Here is a 16,781-nt window from a genome sequence, read left to right on the forward strand (position 1 = left end):
AGCAGATGGGTGCGGCCTAAGAGGCTTTTTCGGTAAGCAGGTCAAAAGCCAGAGTGGTTGTCAAGGGACCAGTTGGAAATGTGGTCCGGGTTTCACCTGCACATGCACCGGAATATAATCTAATGACCGGGACATCGTTCCTATGGTGTCTGCTCGGTTCTCACCTTCTAGAGAGACGAAGATTCGGGATCCAGGATTAGATCCTGGTGTCCCTGCATGCGGATCTCCAAGGCTGGGGAGAAGTCCTGGCAAGGGTCGTGTTTCCAAAGGAAAAGGTCAAGCTGGGAAGCTTGTCTGCAATGAGCTTTCTTGAATTTAGAGCTAATTTTGACTAACATATTCTTCGTGATCTGACCGTGTTGGTTCTGTCGGACGACTTGGTGGCGTCGGTAAGCCGCTAGGGCGGAACAAGGAGCACAGCGGCAATGGCGGAAGATCCAAAGTTTGCCGCTAGGTGGAAAGACTGGAAAACTATATATTAGCCGTCTTCGTTCCGAAGGAAAACGACGGAGAAATAGATCTCCTCTGAAGACATGATCGCCATCAGGGAGAAATACAGTCGTCATCGTGAAGTTTTCACAGAAGTGACAACTCTTTGAGGAGTGACTCAATTGGACAGGCTGGTGTCTCGCCTCAACGGGCAGTCTCAGGGATATTGTTCCAGGTCAAGGGACACTCAAGCTACAGCAGTGGACGTCCTCGTGACACCTTGGGTGTTTTCAGTCGGTCTATGTGTCCCCTCCGCTCTCACTTTTTCTGAAGGTGATAAACGTAAGAAGAACAAAGCTTCGGACGATTCTCTTTGTTCCGTATAACCAAGGAGGGCTTGGTATCCAGTTTTTCATGATTTACTCATGGAAGATCACGGGCCTTTTCCTCTGCGTGAGGAACGGTTACAGCAAGACCCGGGAGGGTAACAAGTCTTATCGCGGCTGCGTTTGACGGCGTGGCGGTTGAATGCCATCTCCTGGCCAAAAGGGTATTTCCAGTGAAATCATTTCCACACTTATTCAGGATAGGGAAGAAGTAACGGCAAAGCCTTACCACCGTAGTTGGCGTAAATATGTGTCTTGGTGTAAATCCAAGAAGGCTCCTACGGAAGATTTTCAGCTGGGTCGTTCTTCTCCATTCTTTGCAAGCAAGTGTGGATGCAGACCTACACTTAGGCTCCATTTCAGTGCAGTTTTGGCCTTACAAAATTTTCTTTAAAAAAAAAAAAAAGATTTGGCCACCTTTCAGGAAGTTCAGATTTTCGTGAAAGGAGTACTGCACATCTGACCTCCATTGGTGCCCCCTTTGGCACTGTAGGACCTTGACGTGGTGTTGCGTTTTCTTGTATCACACTGATTGGAACCTTTATGAAAGGTCGTGTTAAAAAAATTCTCTCGAAGTATGGTCATGCTATTCGCTTTGGCATCTGCAAGGCGGGTGTCGGAAGTAGTGGCTTTGTCTCACGAGAGCCCCTGTTGGTTCTTCCATGTGGATAGAGCGGTTTTGAGAACTCTGATAATAGTTCTGCCAAAAAAGTGGTTTCTGTGTTTTCGCAGGTACCAGTCTATGTTGGTACCTGTGGTTTTTAAGCATTGGCTGATTCAAAGTTTCTCGATGTGGTCGGGGTTTTGAATTTTTATGTCGCCAATTTGGCTCGGATTGGGGAAACAGAGGCTTTGTTTGTCCGGTATCCTCCCAACATGATTGGGGCGCCTGCGTCTATGCAGTCTGTTACACGCTGGTTCTGTGATACGATTCCGCGTGCTCGTTCTACGGCTGGATTGCCGTTACCGACGTTGGTGGAGACCCATTTTACTAGGAAGATGGGCTATTCTTGGGCGGTTGCTCGAGGAGTCTCGGCGGTTCAACTTTGCCGAGCGGATACTTGGTCGGGTTCAAACACTTTTTGTTATGCTCTACAAGTTTAATACCCTGCCTGATGGGGACCTCATGTTTGCTCAATCGGTGCTGCAGAGTTGTCCGCACTCTCCCGCCCTGTCTGGAGCTTTGGTATAAACCCCATGGTCCTTTTGGAGTCCCCAGCATCCTCTAGGACGTAGGAGAAAATAGGATTTTAATACCTACCGGTAAATCCTTTTCTCTTAGTCCGTAGAGGATGCTGGGCGCCCGTCCCAGTGCGTACTGTATCTGCAGTTATTGGTTATGGTTACACTTTTGTGGTGGTTCTTTTCAGTCAGGCTGTTGCTGACGTGATTCATGCCTTGGCATGTGGTATTCTATGATTGGTTGTGTTACATATTCTCTCAGCATGTGGCTGTGTATTTTGGCTGGTGTTCTTTTGAATGCCACGTTCTGCGGTATGTTCGTGGTGTGAGCTGGTATGACACTCACCGTGTTTACACATTAAATTCTTTCCTCGAAATGTCCGTCTCCCTGGGCACAGTTTCTAACTGAGGTCTGGAGGAGGGGCAAAGAGGGAGGAGCCAGTTCACACCCATTCAAAGTCTTATAGTGTGCCCATGTCTCCTGCGGATCCCGTCTATACCCCATGGTCCTTTTGGAGTCCCCAGCATCCTCTATGGACTAAGAGAAAAGGATTTACCACTAGGTATTAAAATCCTATTTCTCTGACGTCCTAAGTGGATGCTGGGACTCCGTAAGGACCATGGGGATTAGCGGCTCCGCAGGAGACTGGGCACAACTAAAGAAAGCTTTAGGACTACCTGGTGTGCACTGGCTCCTCCCACTAAGACCCTCCTCCAGACCTCAGTTAGATTCTTGTTCCCGGCTGAGCTGGATGCACACTAGGGGCTCTCCTGAGCTCCTAGAAAGAAAGTATATTTAGGTTTTTTATTTTACAGTGAGATCTGCTGGCAACAGACTCACTGCAGCGAGGGACTAAGGGGAGAAGAAGCGAACCTACCTAACAGGTGGTAGTTTGGGCTTCTTAGGCTACTGGACACCATTAGCTCCAGAGGGATCGACCGCAGGACCCGACCTTTGTGTTCGTTCCCGGAGCCGCGCCGCCGTCCCCCATACAGAGCCAGAAGCATGAAGAGTCCGGAAAATCGGCGGCAGAAGACTTCGGTCTTCACCAAGGTAGCGCACAGCACTGCAGCTGTGCGCCATTGCTCCTCATGTACACCTCACACTCCGGTCACTGATGGGTGCAGGGCGCTGGGGGGGGGGGGGGCGCCCTGAGGGCAATATAAGACACCTTGGCTGGCAAATCATCACAATATATAGTCCCAGGGCTATATATGTGATAAATTACCCCTGCCAGAATCCATAAAAAAGCGGGAGAAAAGTCAGCCGAAAAAGGGGCGAGGCTTCTCCCTCAGCACACTGGCGCCATTTTTTCTTCACAGTGCAGCTGGAAGACAGCTCCCCAGGCTCTCCCCTGTAGTTTTCAGGCTCAAAGGGTTAAAAAGAGAGGGGGGGCATTAAATTTAGGCGCAATATATGTATACAAGCAGCTATTTGGGGAAAAATCACTCAGTTATAGTGTTAATCCCTGCATTATATAGCGCTCTGGTGTGTGCTGGCATACTCTCTCTCTGTCTCCTCAAAGGACTTTGTGGGGTCCTGTCCTCAGAGCATTCCCTGTGTGTGTGCGGTGTGTCGGTATGGCTGTGTCGACATGTTGGATGAGGAAGGTTACGTGGAGGCGGAGCAGAGGCCGATAAATGGGATGTCGCCCCCTGTGGGGCCGACACCAGAGTGGAAGGTATTAACCGACAATGTCAACTCCTTACATAAAAGGCTGGATGACGTAACAGCTATGGGACAGCCGGCTTCTCAGCCCGCGCCTGCCCAGGCGTCTCAAAGGCCATCAGGGGCTCAAAAAACGCCCGTTACCTCAGATGGCAGACACAGATGTCGACACGGAGTCTGACTCCAGTGTCGACGAGGTTGAGACATATACACAATCCACTAGGAACATCCGTTACATGATCTCGGCAATGAAAAATGTGTTACGCATTTCTGACATGAACCCAAGTACCACATAAAAGGGGTTTTATTTTTGGGGAGAAAAAGCAGCCAGTGTTTTGTTCCCCCATCAGATGAATGAATGAAGTGTGTAAAGAAGCGTGGGTTCCCCCGATAAGAAACTGGTAATTTCTAAAAAGTTACTGATGGCGTACCCTTTCCCGCCAGAGGATAGGTCACGTTGGGAGTTATCCCTTAGGGTGGATAAGGCGCTCACACGTTTGTAAAAAAAAAAAAAAGGTGGCACTGCCGTCTTAGGATACGGCCACCTTGAAGGAGCCTGCTGATAAAAATCAGGAGGCTATCCTGAAGTCTGTATATACACACTCAGGTTATATACTGAGACCTGCAATTGCCTCAGCATAAATAGTGCTGCTGCAGCGTGGTCTGATACCCTGTCAGATAATGTTAATACTCTAAGACAGGAATAATATTTTGCTAACATAGAGCATATTAAAGACGTCGTCTTATATATAAAGGATGCACAGAGGGATATTTGCCGGCTGGCATCCAGAATTAATGCAATGTCCATTCTGCCAGGAGGGTATTAGAAACCCGGCAGTGGACAGGTGATGCTGCCTGTAAAAGGCACATGGAGATTCTGCCTTATAAGGGTGAGGAATTGTTTGAGGATGGTCTCTGGGACCTCGTATCCACAGCAACAGCTGGGAAGAAATTTTTTTACCTCGGGTTTCCTCACAAAAGCCTAAGAAAGCACCGTATTTTCAGGTACAGTCCTTTCGGCTTCAGAAAAGCAAGCGGGTCAAAGGCGCTTCCTTTCTGCACAGAGACAAGGGAAGAAGGAAAAAGCTGCACCAGCAGCCAGTTCCCAGGATCAAAAATCTTCCCCCGCTTCCTCTGAGTCCACCGCATGACGCTAGGGCTCCACAGGTGGAGACAGGTGCGGTAGGGGCGCGTCTCGGGAACTTCAGGGACCAGTGGGCTTGCCCACAGGTGGATCCCTAGGTTCTGCAAATAGTATCACGGGGATACAGGCTGGAGTTCGAGGCGAGTCCCCCTCGCCGTTACCTCACATCAGCCTTGCCTGCTGCCCTCGGAGAAAGGTAGTACTGGCGGCAATTCACAAGCTGTACTTCCAGCAGGTGAAATCAAGGTACCCCTCCTTCAACAAGGCCGGGGTTACTATTCCAAAATGTTGTGGTACCGAAACCAGACGGTTCGGTGAGACCCATTCTAAAATTGAAAGCCTTGAACACTTATATACGAAGGTTCAAGTTCAAAATGGAATCGCTCAGGGCGATTATTGCAAGCCTGGAGAATTTCATGGTATCACTGGACATCAAGGATGCTTACCTGCATGTCCCTATTTACCCTCTTCACCAGGAGTACCTCAAAATTGTGGTACAGGATTGTCATTACCAATTCCAGACGTTGCCGTTGGTCTGTCCCCGGCACCGAGGTATTTACCAAGGTAATGGCCGAAATAATTATCCCGTACTTGGACGATCTCCTTATAAAGGCGAGGTCCAGGGAGCAGTTGTTCGTCGGAGTAGCACTATCTCGGGGAGTGCTACAACAGCACGGCTGGATTCTGAATATTACAAAGTCGCAGCTGGTTCCTACGACGCGTCTACTGTTCCTGGGTATGGTTCTGGACACAGAACAGGATAAAAAGGGTTTCTCCCAGAGGAGAAGTCCAAGGAGTTGTCGTCTCTAGACAGAGACCTCCTAATACGTATACAGGTGTCGGCGCATCAATGCACGCGAGCCCTGGGAAAGATGGTAGCTTCTTACGAAGAAATTCCATTCGCCAGGTCCCATGCAAGGATTTTCCAGTGGGATCTGTTGGACAAGTGGTCCGGGTCGCATCTTCAGATGCATCGGCGGATAACCCTGTCTCCAAGGGCCAGGGTGTCGCTGTTGTGGTGGCTGCAGAGTGCTCATCTTCTAGGGGGCCGCAGATTCGGCATACAGGACTGGGTCCTGGTGACCACGGATGCCAGCCTTCGAGGCTGGGGGGCAGTCACACAGGGAAGAAACTTCCAAGGCTATGGAAAAGTCAGGAGACTTCCCTACACATAAATATTCTGGAACTAAAGGCCATTTACAATGCCCTAAGTCAGGCTAGACCCCTGCTTCAACACCGGCCGGTGCTGATCCAGTCAGACAACATCACGGCGGTCGCTCATGTAAACCGACAGGGCGGCACAAGAAGCAGGATGGCGATGGCAGAAGCCACAAGGATTCTCCGATGGGCGGAAAATCATGTGTTAGCACTGTCAGCAGTGTTCATTCCCGGAGTGGACAACTGAGAAGCAGACTTTCTCAGAAGACACGACCTCCACCCGGGAGAGTGGGGACTTCATCCAGAAGTCTTCCAAATGATTGTACACCATTGGGAAAGGCCACAGGTGGACATGATGGCGTCCCGCCTCAACTAAAAGTTACAAAGATATTGCGCCAGGTCAAGGACCCTCAGGCGATAGCTGGGGACGCTCTGGTAACACCGTGGGTGTACCAGTCGGTGTATGTGTTCCCTTCTCTGCCTCTCTTACCCAGGTTAATGAGAATAATAAGAAGGAGAGGAGTAAGAGCTGTACTCATTGTTCCGGGTTGGCCAAGAAGAGCTTGATAACCAGAACTCCAAGAAATGATCTCAGAGGATCCATTGCCTCTGCCGCTCAGACAGGACCTGCTGCAGCAGGGGGCCTGTCTGTTCCAAGACGTACCGCGGCTGTGTTTGACGGCATGGCGGTTGAACGCCGGATCCTGAAGGAAAAGGGAATTCCAGAGGAAGTTATCCCTAAGCTATTTAAAGCTAGGAAAGAAGTAAACGCAAACCATTATCACCGCATATGGCGGAAATATGTTGCGTACTGTGAGGCCAGGAAGGCCCCAAAGGAGAAATTTCAGCTAGGTCGATTTCTGCACTTCCTACAGTCAGAGGTGACTATGGGCCTAAAATTGGGTTCCATTAAGGTCCAGATTTCGGCTCTATCGATTTTCTTCCAAAATTGAACTGGCTTCACTGCCTGAAGTTCAGACTTTTGTTAAGGGAGTGCTGCATAGTCAGCCCCCGTTTGTGCCTCCAGTGGCACCGTGGGATCTCAACGTGGTGTTGGATTTCCTGAAGTCGCATTGGATTAAGCCACTTAAATCCGTGGAGCTATAATACCTCACGTGGAAAGTGGTCATTCTGTGGGCCTTGGCGTCGGCCAGGCGTGTATCAGAATTGGCTGCTTTGTCATACAAAAGCCCTTATCTGTATTTTATATGGATAAGGCGGAATTGAGGACTCGTTCCCAATTCCTTCCTAAGGTGGTATCAGTTTTTCATGTGAACCAACCTATTGTGGTGCCTGCGGCTACTTGGGACTTGGAGAATTCCAAGTTACTGGACGTAGTCAGGGCCCTGAAAAGTATATGTTTTCAGGACAGCTGGAGTCAGGAAAACTGACTCGCTATTTCTCCTGTATGCACCCAACAAGCTGGGTGCTCCTGCTTCTAAGCAGACGATTGCTCGCTGGATCTGTAGCACGATTCAACTTGCACATTCTGCGGCTGGACTGCCGCACCCTAAATTTGTAAAAGCCCATTCCACGAGGAAAGTGGGCTCTTCTTGGGCGGCTGCCCGAGGGGTCTCGGCTTTACAACTTTGCCGAGCTGTTACTTGGTCGGGTTAAAACATTTTTGTAAGAGTCTACAAGTTTGATACCCTGGCTGAGGAGGACCTAGAGTTGCTCATTCGGTGCTGCAGAGTCATCCGCACTCTCCTGCCCGTTTGGGAGCTTTGGTATAATCCCCATGGTCCTTACGGAATCCCAGCATCCACTTAGGACGTCAGAGAAAATAAGATTTTACTCACCGGTAAATCTATTTCTCGTAGTCCGTAGTGGATGCTGAGCGCCCATCCCAAGTGCGGATTGTCTGCAATACTTGTTTATAGTTATTGCCTAACTAAAGGGTTATTGTTGAGCCATCTGTTGAGAGGCTCAGTTATATTTCATACTGTTAACTGGGTATAGTATCACGAGTTATACGGTGTGATTGGTGTGGCTGGTATGAGTCTTACCTGGGATTCAAAATCCTTCCTTATTGTGTCAGCTCTTGCGGGCACAGTATCCTAACTGAGGTCTGGAGGAGGGTATTAGTGGGAGGAGCCAGTGCACACCAGGTAGTCCTAAAGCTTTCTTTAGTTGTGCCCAGTCTCCTGCGGAGCCGCTAATCCCCATGGTCCTTACGGAGTCCCAGCATCCACTACGGACTACGAGAAATAGATTTACCGGTGAGTAAAATCTTATTTTTTGTTCTATAACTGTTGTTCTAATTGTAAAGCGCAATGGAATATGCTGCGCTATATAAGAAACTTTTGTTAATAATAATGTGTGTGTATATAGATATATATATAGATATATATATATATATATATATATATATATATATATATATAATGTGTGTGTGTGTATATATACACACACACACACACACACACACACACACACACACACACACACACACACACACACACACACACACTCTTATTTTACTACACACACACAAGGGGGTTGAAAAGTCCCTCTGCAGTGGCTTTGTGCTAAGCAAGTCTCCCTGCAGAGAATGTGTGCTAACTAATTTTGTTTGAAGAAAAAAAAAAAGCTGCGGCTGATGCATCATAGCAGCTCATGTACAGATTCAAAGGGGTATATTCAATTAGGGTCTGATCCATTCCGACTTGCATTTGTCGGAATGGATCCGACAACCCCTATTCAATCCCATCTTAATTCAACTTTAAAATAAGTCGAATTGAGATGAGACCTGTGAGCGGAGGAGAGGGGGGAAGCCAGCAGGGACAGCCGCGGGCAGACGGAGGAGAGCAGCGCTGCAGAAGGATTTCTCACAGCCACCAGACCTCACGGCATTGTCCACCCGGCTCCAGCAAGCGTGACCTCACTTGCTGGAGCCGGGTGGACACTGCAGTGAGCGGAGCAGCTGTGAGACATCCTGCTGCAGTGCTGTGCTGTAGCGCTGCTCTCCCCCGTCTCCCCGCAGCTCCCCCCCCCTCTCCTCCTCTAAGGTCCCTCATCTCAGTCCGACATTTTTTTATGTCGGACTGAGATGGTCGGAAACAGGGCCAAATCCTGTCTAATTTGGCCCTGTTTCCCTCAAAAGTACGTGAATCGGCAGCTATACCGCCAATTCACGTACTGTTCGACAAGTCGAACTCCCCAACTTGTCGAATAAAAATAGCGGGGACTGAATAGGTTGAATCACAATTCGATCTTAAAAAGTCGAAAACCGACGTCTTTTCGACAGACGGCAGCTTTCGACCCTAATTGAATATATCCCAAAGACTCTATCATACAGAGATACAAGTGATATAAATAAATTATTCAGAACAGTTAACTGGTGCATCCTATCCACATCGCATTGCACTTTCATTAAAAACAAAAAAAGAATGCAGAAAAGAAGCCTGACGCTAGCAGAGTCTCGCAGGACCTGGCGTGCTAAGAGGTGCTGTTTGGTGTGACTACAGCAAAAATTTCTGAGGACACATCTGTATGTTGTGTGTGTGTGTGTGTGTGTGTGTGTGTGTGTGTGTGTATATATATATATATATAAACGGTCGAGTCACAGTATTATGACTACTTCCTACATTTGACGTCTGCAGCGTGTAGCCCATGAAGTACGTCGCATGTCGAGCGCTGACTTGGTGGGTAGCTAAGGTGTGTGATAGGCCGTCTGCACACATATCACTGTCATGGGTAAAAAGGGGCGATTTATCAGCTTTCAGGCCAAGGGTGGCAGTATTTCTGAAACAGCGCAGTTAGTCAATGGTTTGCTTGCTGCTGTGGTAAAGGTCTATCAGGACTGGAAAAATGGCACCATTGCGAATAACTGACGTGGAAACTGCGGAGCACTGCTGCCATTGATGTGGGTGCTGCAAACTGCGGTTACTCTGGCTATTAACTGGTGGTCATAATAATGTGACTCGACAGTGTTTGTGTGTACTATATGTATATATAAAATATACTGTACAAACTATCCAAATTTCTGTGGCGGTTTTCCCCTATTCTTTTGTAAAATGCAATTTTACTTTGTATGATGTATTGGGTTCTGCAGAGACATAAGCTATTTCTGGCTGTGCTGCAATATGATCCACCTCATATCTGCTGTTAAACAAGTGGCTGAAATTTCTGACTAATGGAGTGCTAGTTTTTATGTTCTGACGCATCATATAAATTCCAAATACACTTCTATTATTTATGTTCTTTATTAAAGGAAATCTGGCTGCAAGGTGCATTTTTATAAATAGTATGTAATAATCCCAACAGCTTTTCACATTTGTGACTTAAGGGGCCTATGTTTTAGTAATCATGGCAGTGCCGCAAATATTAAGTCCTTTTTGTGACAGACTTTTTAGAAAAAGAAATTGTAAAAAATGTCCGCTCTAAATTGTAACTTGCAGGGATAACCGTTATGATAACCGCAGTCCCTGTGAGTTACATCCCCAGGCATTTCTGAGGAATATGACAAAGATTGCAATTGCACATTGTCTAATTCCAGAGCCGGACAGAGGCTGCACGAGAGGGATATTAAGAGCCCTCATCTACGAGAATGCCTTTGTAGGCGTGAAGCAGTTTACGCCATCTCAGGATGGATGGTATAAACCAGCGGGTCCAAATGGCAATCTGCAGTGCTAGTTAACCTTATGCAGACTCTTTCTGTTGATCGCTGACAGCTCAGGCTGTTAGTACATAGTGAGAATACATAAAATGATGCAGAAAATAGGCTTGATAAATAGGCCCCAAGTCTGGAACATAGGGATAATTGTATAATTTGTCGTTATGGTGGAGAAGCGGTATCCGCGCATGTTATGTGTGCTGTACCATTTCTCCCCCATGTATTACCGTGCCAGCTGTGGCGGGTGCCTGCTACGGACTGCTCAGGGGATCTCTTGTGAATAGCAAGATTCCGCACATGCGCAGAGGATCCGGCCAGGCAGGGGGAGAGAGTGCATCAGCACTAAGCTGTTGCGCTGTGTGCTCAGACAGGGATCGCCGGAGGGGGAGTTTTCACTCCCTCGCTACATCAGAAGATGTTAGCACATCTTGTCGATGTCCCTTCCTGCTTCGCCTCGGTAATGAGGCAAAGCAGGAAGTATCGTGCCGCTATGATACAATTACCCCATTGTGTTATATTTGGAGAATGAGAACATTCAGAATTTCTGCCTATAAGAACTCTTTGATTTGACTGCTCATTTCCACAAAATTCCAACTTGTTGTTTTTAGGATGCTCAGTATAGATTAATATATTACTCCAGCACGCTATTCCTATTTGGACACGCATTGTAGCTTATATATCTTGGCAGAGTTAATTTAGAAGGGTTTTTGGGGATTTGTGGATTGATGGTTCTGGCACAGTGTGCAGTTCTTGTTTAACTCCTGTGTTTAAACTATTTTCACTTTGTGTTCCTGGACAGGTTCTTCATAAGAAGACATTCTACTACTTAGAACAAATTATTTTAAAACACAGACTTCATCAGAATACCCTCCGTGTCAAAGAAATCAATGGTATGCAACATGTACACATCCAATAATGTATGCACATCATATAAAGGACAACTATGCTCCTAAGGGAACAGTGTAGGCATGTGTGAAGTAAGATTTATAATACTGTATATGCGAGCACACGAATGATCCAAGTTGTGGTTGGTTTGTTAAACAAATCATTGTCACCTTGTTGCAGGCAGAAGGGGGAGAGCAGCGATCAGACCATTGTTGGGGATGTACCTGTTGCGAAGCAACCACAGCAGCTTTAAATAACTATAGGGCGGCATTCTTTGGCCAGTGTCTATTCAGCGCTGTAGCATTGTGGTTGTCATAGCAATATGCTAGGTTGCCTATAAGAATAGATAATACAGAAGTGGCTACAGGGGTTGTAGACATCCACCACCACGATTGCTATAACTGCACTGTTGTTAACCCCAACCCTTAATAGAACGGGATCCGGTCTCTAGGTCGACCTCTATTGGTCGACAGGGTCTCTAGTTCTAGGTCGACATGAGTTTTTCCCAATTGATTTTCTTTTTTTGAACTTTTTCATACTTAACGATCCTCGCGGACTACGAGTGGGAATAGTAACCTGCTCTTGCCCGAAGCAAGGCGAGCGAAGCGAGCCATGTGAGGGGACACGGTGCACTAATTTGGGTTCCCGGTCACTCTACGGAGAAAACGACACCCAAAAAAATTAAAAACTCATGTCGACCTAGAGACCCTGTCGACCAATAGTGGTCGACCTAGACACTACCACACCCAATAGAACTTGATGTCCATCATTTAAATACAAATATGAAAAATGCTATGACATGTAACTTGGCTACGATGGATAGGTGGTCCCTTACAGTTGCAGGGTGCCATGGGGTAATGGTCCAGCGCTAAATCAAATTGTTTATAGTCAGTGTTATAGGCAGAACAACTGCTGGTGGCTATCAATCATAAAATATGTGGCCAAACAGAAGCACAGCCCCTATCCACCACCACCACCACCACATAACTGAGGATGACTGGTTGGCACAATGTACTTAGTTGAATCATTTGTGCTGAATTCCTGAATTAAAACCTTAGTCCTAGGGGTGCAATGAAATAAAGAATTCTGATACTGTAGGGTTTTGTGATTTAAGAAAATTTGGGAACCACTGGTGCAAGCATTTATTGATGTGCAAAATCAAAAGACTTCATTGAATACTCCAAAAGTATGTCAATGGAAAACATGAGATGTATAGTAGACACTCCCTGAATGTGGCATTTTAATTTTCATTTAGCAGACAAATAAGAATACGTTACATGACAAGATTAGTTATCATGTGCAGCATCCAAAAATTGACATCTAAAATAAAGTTTGCTAAAGAAATCTAATAATTTTGTACTCTTATATTGGGAAGAGGAAAACGTACGTAAAAGGTTAATAGTCATACAATATATAATCTGTGAATCCATTCTAGTGCAATATTTTCCAACGTACAATAAGTAGAGTGCAAGATGGAAGTCCTCAGTTAGGCCTTGTGGGGCCAGGATATTAAGTCTACAAATCAAACACACTTCCCTGCTTTATAGAAATTCATCCATTTATGTCTAGACCATTGCGATAACATTCACCGTTAATATGATCTGTTATGTTTTTGGTATATTTGTATAAAGGCGATGGAGTTGAAGATCATTTACAAACTCTTGCTTTATAGATGGTCTGGACTTTTATTATGCATCCAAGCAGCATGCACACAAGATGGTTGAGTTTCTCCAGTGTACAGTGCCCTGCAGGTACATTTTGTGTAATAATACCTTTTACTACTATGAATCAGCATTGTAGCAGCATATATACGTTTGACCAGTGAATGTTAGGATTTTGTTTCCAGATTAATATGCCTTAAGGAAAGGTGGTGGTTTTATTACATTAGGGTGACCATATTATCCCTTTTACCTGGGACGCTCATGGATTACACAGGTTCTGCGGCTGGCTGACTTCAAGCCTACATTTCAGCTGGTTTGAATCAGCCACAGAACCTGTGTGATCCATGAGCATCCCAGGTAAAAGGGATAATATGGTCACCCTAATGTAATCAATAAATCTAATTAAAATGTCAGTTTGCGTGCATGTGTATGTGTGTTGTGGAGAGAGTAATTGCCAGTGGTATGATAAAAAGCAGGCAAAGAACAATCGCATGGAAAGCTATTAACACAAGCATAGATAAAAATAAGGTAACATCCAAGTTTAATTTGTGGAGTGAGAGAAGGGGTCTGGTTTCTCATTAAGACTAAACCGTAACATTGAATCAGTAAAGCCATGGGGTCCAGAATAACTGGTCCTGTTTCCAGCAGTCACATACTCATGCATTGAGAACCGCTTGACCATTGGAAAAGCAGGAGTAAGACAGGATGGAAGTCTACCATCTCATATATAAATATTTCTCTTTCATCCACTAGGGGACACTGGAGCATTCTTATACATTAGGGGTGTGAAGCTTGCAACCGGAGGTGTGGCACAATCTTAAATTAGCATTGTCTGCACAGCCAGCTCCTCCCCCTTCACATCCCTCCTCCCTCAGTTTGAAAAATTGTGCCTAGGAGGTAACAGGCACTGAAGGGAGCTCCTGCTCCGTGAATAATTTTTTATTTTATTTTCTCTAACGTCCTAAGTGGATGCTGGGGACTCCGTAAGGACCATGGGGAATAGCAGCTCCGCAGGAGACTGGGCACAAAAGTAAAGCTTTAGATCTACCTGGTGTGCACTGGCTCCTCCCCCTATGACCCTCCTCCAAGCCTCAGTTAGATTTTTGTGCCCGAACGAGAAGGGTGCACACTAGGTGGCTCTCCTGAGCTGCTTAGTGAAAAGTTTAGTTTTAGGTTTTTTATTTTCAGTGAGACCTGCTGGCAACAGGCTCACTGCATCGAGGGACTAAGGGGAGAAGAAGCGAACTCGCCTGCGTGCAGAGTGGATTGGGCTTCTTAGGCTACTGGACATTAGCTCCAGAGGGACGATCACAGGCCCAGCCATGGATGGGTCCCAGAGCCGCGCCGCCGGCCCCCTTACAGAGCCAGAAGACAGAAGAGGTCCGGAAAATCGGCGGCAGAAGACGTCCTGTCTTCAACAAGGTAGCGCACAGCACTGCAGCTGTGCGCCATTGCTCTCAGCACACTTCACACTCCGGTCACTGAGGGTGCAGGGCGCTGGGGGGGGGCGCCCTGAGACGCAATAAAAACACCTTGGATGGCAAAAAATGCATCACATATAGCTCCTGGGCTATATGGATGAATTTAACCCCTGCCAGAATACATAGAAAAACGGGAGATAAGGCTGCCGATAAGGGGGCGGAGCCTATCTCAGCACACTGGCGCCATTTTCCCTCACAGCTCCGTTGGAGGGAAGCTCCCTGGCTCTCCCCTGCAGTCACTACACTACAGAAAGGGTTAAAAAAGAGAAGGGGGGCACTAATTATGCGCAGTATTAAAGATACAGCAGCTATAAGGGGAAAAACACTTATATAAGGTTATCCCTGTATATATATAGCGCTCTGGTGTGTGCTGGCAAACTCTCCCTCTGTCTCCCCAAAGGGCTAGTGGGGTCCTGTCCTCTATCAGAGCATTCCCTGTGTGTGTGCTGTATGTCGGTACGTTTGTGTCGACATGTATGAGGAGAAAAATTATGTGGAGACGGAGCAGATTGCCTGTAATAGTGATGTCACCCCCTAGGGGGTCGACACCTGAGTGGATGAACTGTTGGAAGGAATTACGTAACAGTGTCAGCTCTGTATAAAAGACAGTGGTTGACATGAGACAGCCGGCTACTCAGCTTGTGCCTGTCCAGACGTCTCATAGGCCGTCAGGGGCTCTAAAGCGCCCGTTACCTCAGATGGCAGATATAGACGCCGACACGGATACTGACTCCAGTGTCGACGGTGAAGAGACAAATGTGACTTCCAGTAGGGCCACACGTTACATGATTGAGGCAATGAAAAATGTTTTACACATTTCTGATAATACGAGTACCACCAAAAAGGGGTATTATGTTCGGTGAGGAAAAACTACCTGTAGTTTTCCTGAATCTGAGAAATTAAATGAGGTGTGTGATGATGCGTGGTTTTCCCCCGATAACAACTGATAATTTCTAAAATGTTATTGGCATTATATCCTTTCCCGCCAGAGGTTAGGGTGCGTTGGGAAACACCCCCTAGGGTGGATAAAGCGCTCACACGCTTGTAAGAACAAGGGCTCTACCCTCTCCTGAGATGGCCGCCCTTAAGGATCCTGCTGATAGAAAGCAGGAGGGCATCCTAAAAGGTATTTACACACATACTGGTGTTATACTGCGACCAGCAATCGCCTCAGCCTGGATGTGCAGTGCTGGGTTGGCGTGGTCGGATTCCCTGACTGAAAATATTGATACCCTAGATAGGGACAGTATATTATTGCCTATAGAGCATTTAAAAGATGCATTTCTATATATGCGTGATGCACAGCGGAATATTTGCCGACTGGCATCAAGTCTAAGTGCGTTGTCCATTTCTACCAGTAGAGGGTTATGGACACGACAGTGGTCAGGTGATGCGGATTCCAAACGGCATTTGGAAGTATTGCCTTATTAAGGGGAGGAGTTATTTGGGGTCGGTCTTTCAGACCTGGTGGCCACGGCAACAGCTGGGAAATCCACGTTTGTACCCCAGGTCGCCTCTCAACATGAGAAGACGCCGTATTATCAGGCGCAGTCTTTTCGTGGGCAAGCGGGCAAAAGGTTCCTCATTTCTGCCCCGTGACAGAGGGAGAGGAAAAAGACTGCAGAAATCAGCCAGTTCCCAGGAACAGAAACCCTCTCCCGCCTCTGCCAAGCCCTCAGTATGACGCTGGGGCTTTACAAGCAGAATCAGGCACGGTGGGGGCCCGTCTCAATGAATTTCAGCGCGCAGTGGGCTCACTCGCAAGTAGACCCCTGGATCCTTCAGGTGATATCTCAGGGGTACAAATTGGAATTCGAGACGTCTCCCCCTCGCCGTTTCCTAAAGTCGGCTTTACCGATGTCTCCTTCTGACAGGGAGACAGTTTTGGAAGCCATTCACAAGCTGTATTCCCAGCAGGTGATAATCAAGGTACCCCTCCTGCAACAGGGAACGGGGTATTATTCCACACTGTTGTGGTACCGAAGCCGGACGGCTCGGTGAGACCGATTCTAAATCTAAAATCTTAGAACACTTACATACAGAGGTTCAAATTCAAGATTGAGTCACTCAGAGCAGTGATTGCGAACCTGGAAGAAGAGGACTACATGATGTCTCGGTACATCAAGGATGCTTACCTTCATGTCCCAATTTACCCTTCTCACCAAGGGTAC

General features: G+C 46.9%; 1 protein-coding gene across 5 annotated transcripts in view; it reads left to right on the forward strand.

Moving 5' to 3' along the window:
- NMD3 (NMD3 ribosome export adaptor) overlaps window positions 1-16,781 on the forward strand; it is a 204,065-nt gene that overhangs the window by 44,013 nt on the left and 143,271 nt on the right. For all 5 annotated transcript variants that reach the window (XM_063916173.1, XM_063916175.1, XM_063916174.1 and 2 more), the window contains exons 7-8: window positions 11,383-11,473; window positions 13,141-13,219. In XM_063916173.1, the coding sequence (XP_063772243.1) occupies window positions 11,383-11,473; window positions 13,141-13,219 (170 nt within the window). The remainder of the gene's footprint in view (window positions 1-11,382; window positions 11,474-13,140; window positions 13,220-16,781) is intronic.

This window comes from Pseudophryne corroboree, chromosome 4 (assembly GCF_028390025.1).
Source record: "Pseudophryne corroboree isolate aPseCor3 chromosome 4, aPseCor3.hap2, whole genome shotgun sequence".
Classification (NCBI taxonomy): Eukaryota; Metazoa; Chordata; class Amphibia; order Anura; family Myobatrachidae; genus Pseudophryne; species Pseudophryne corroboree.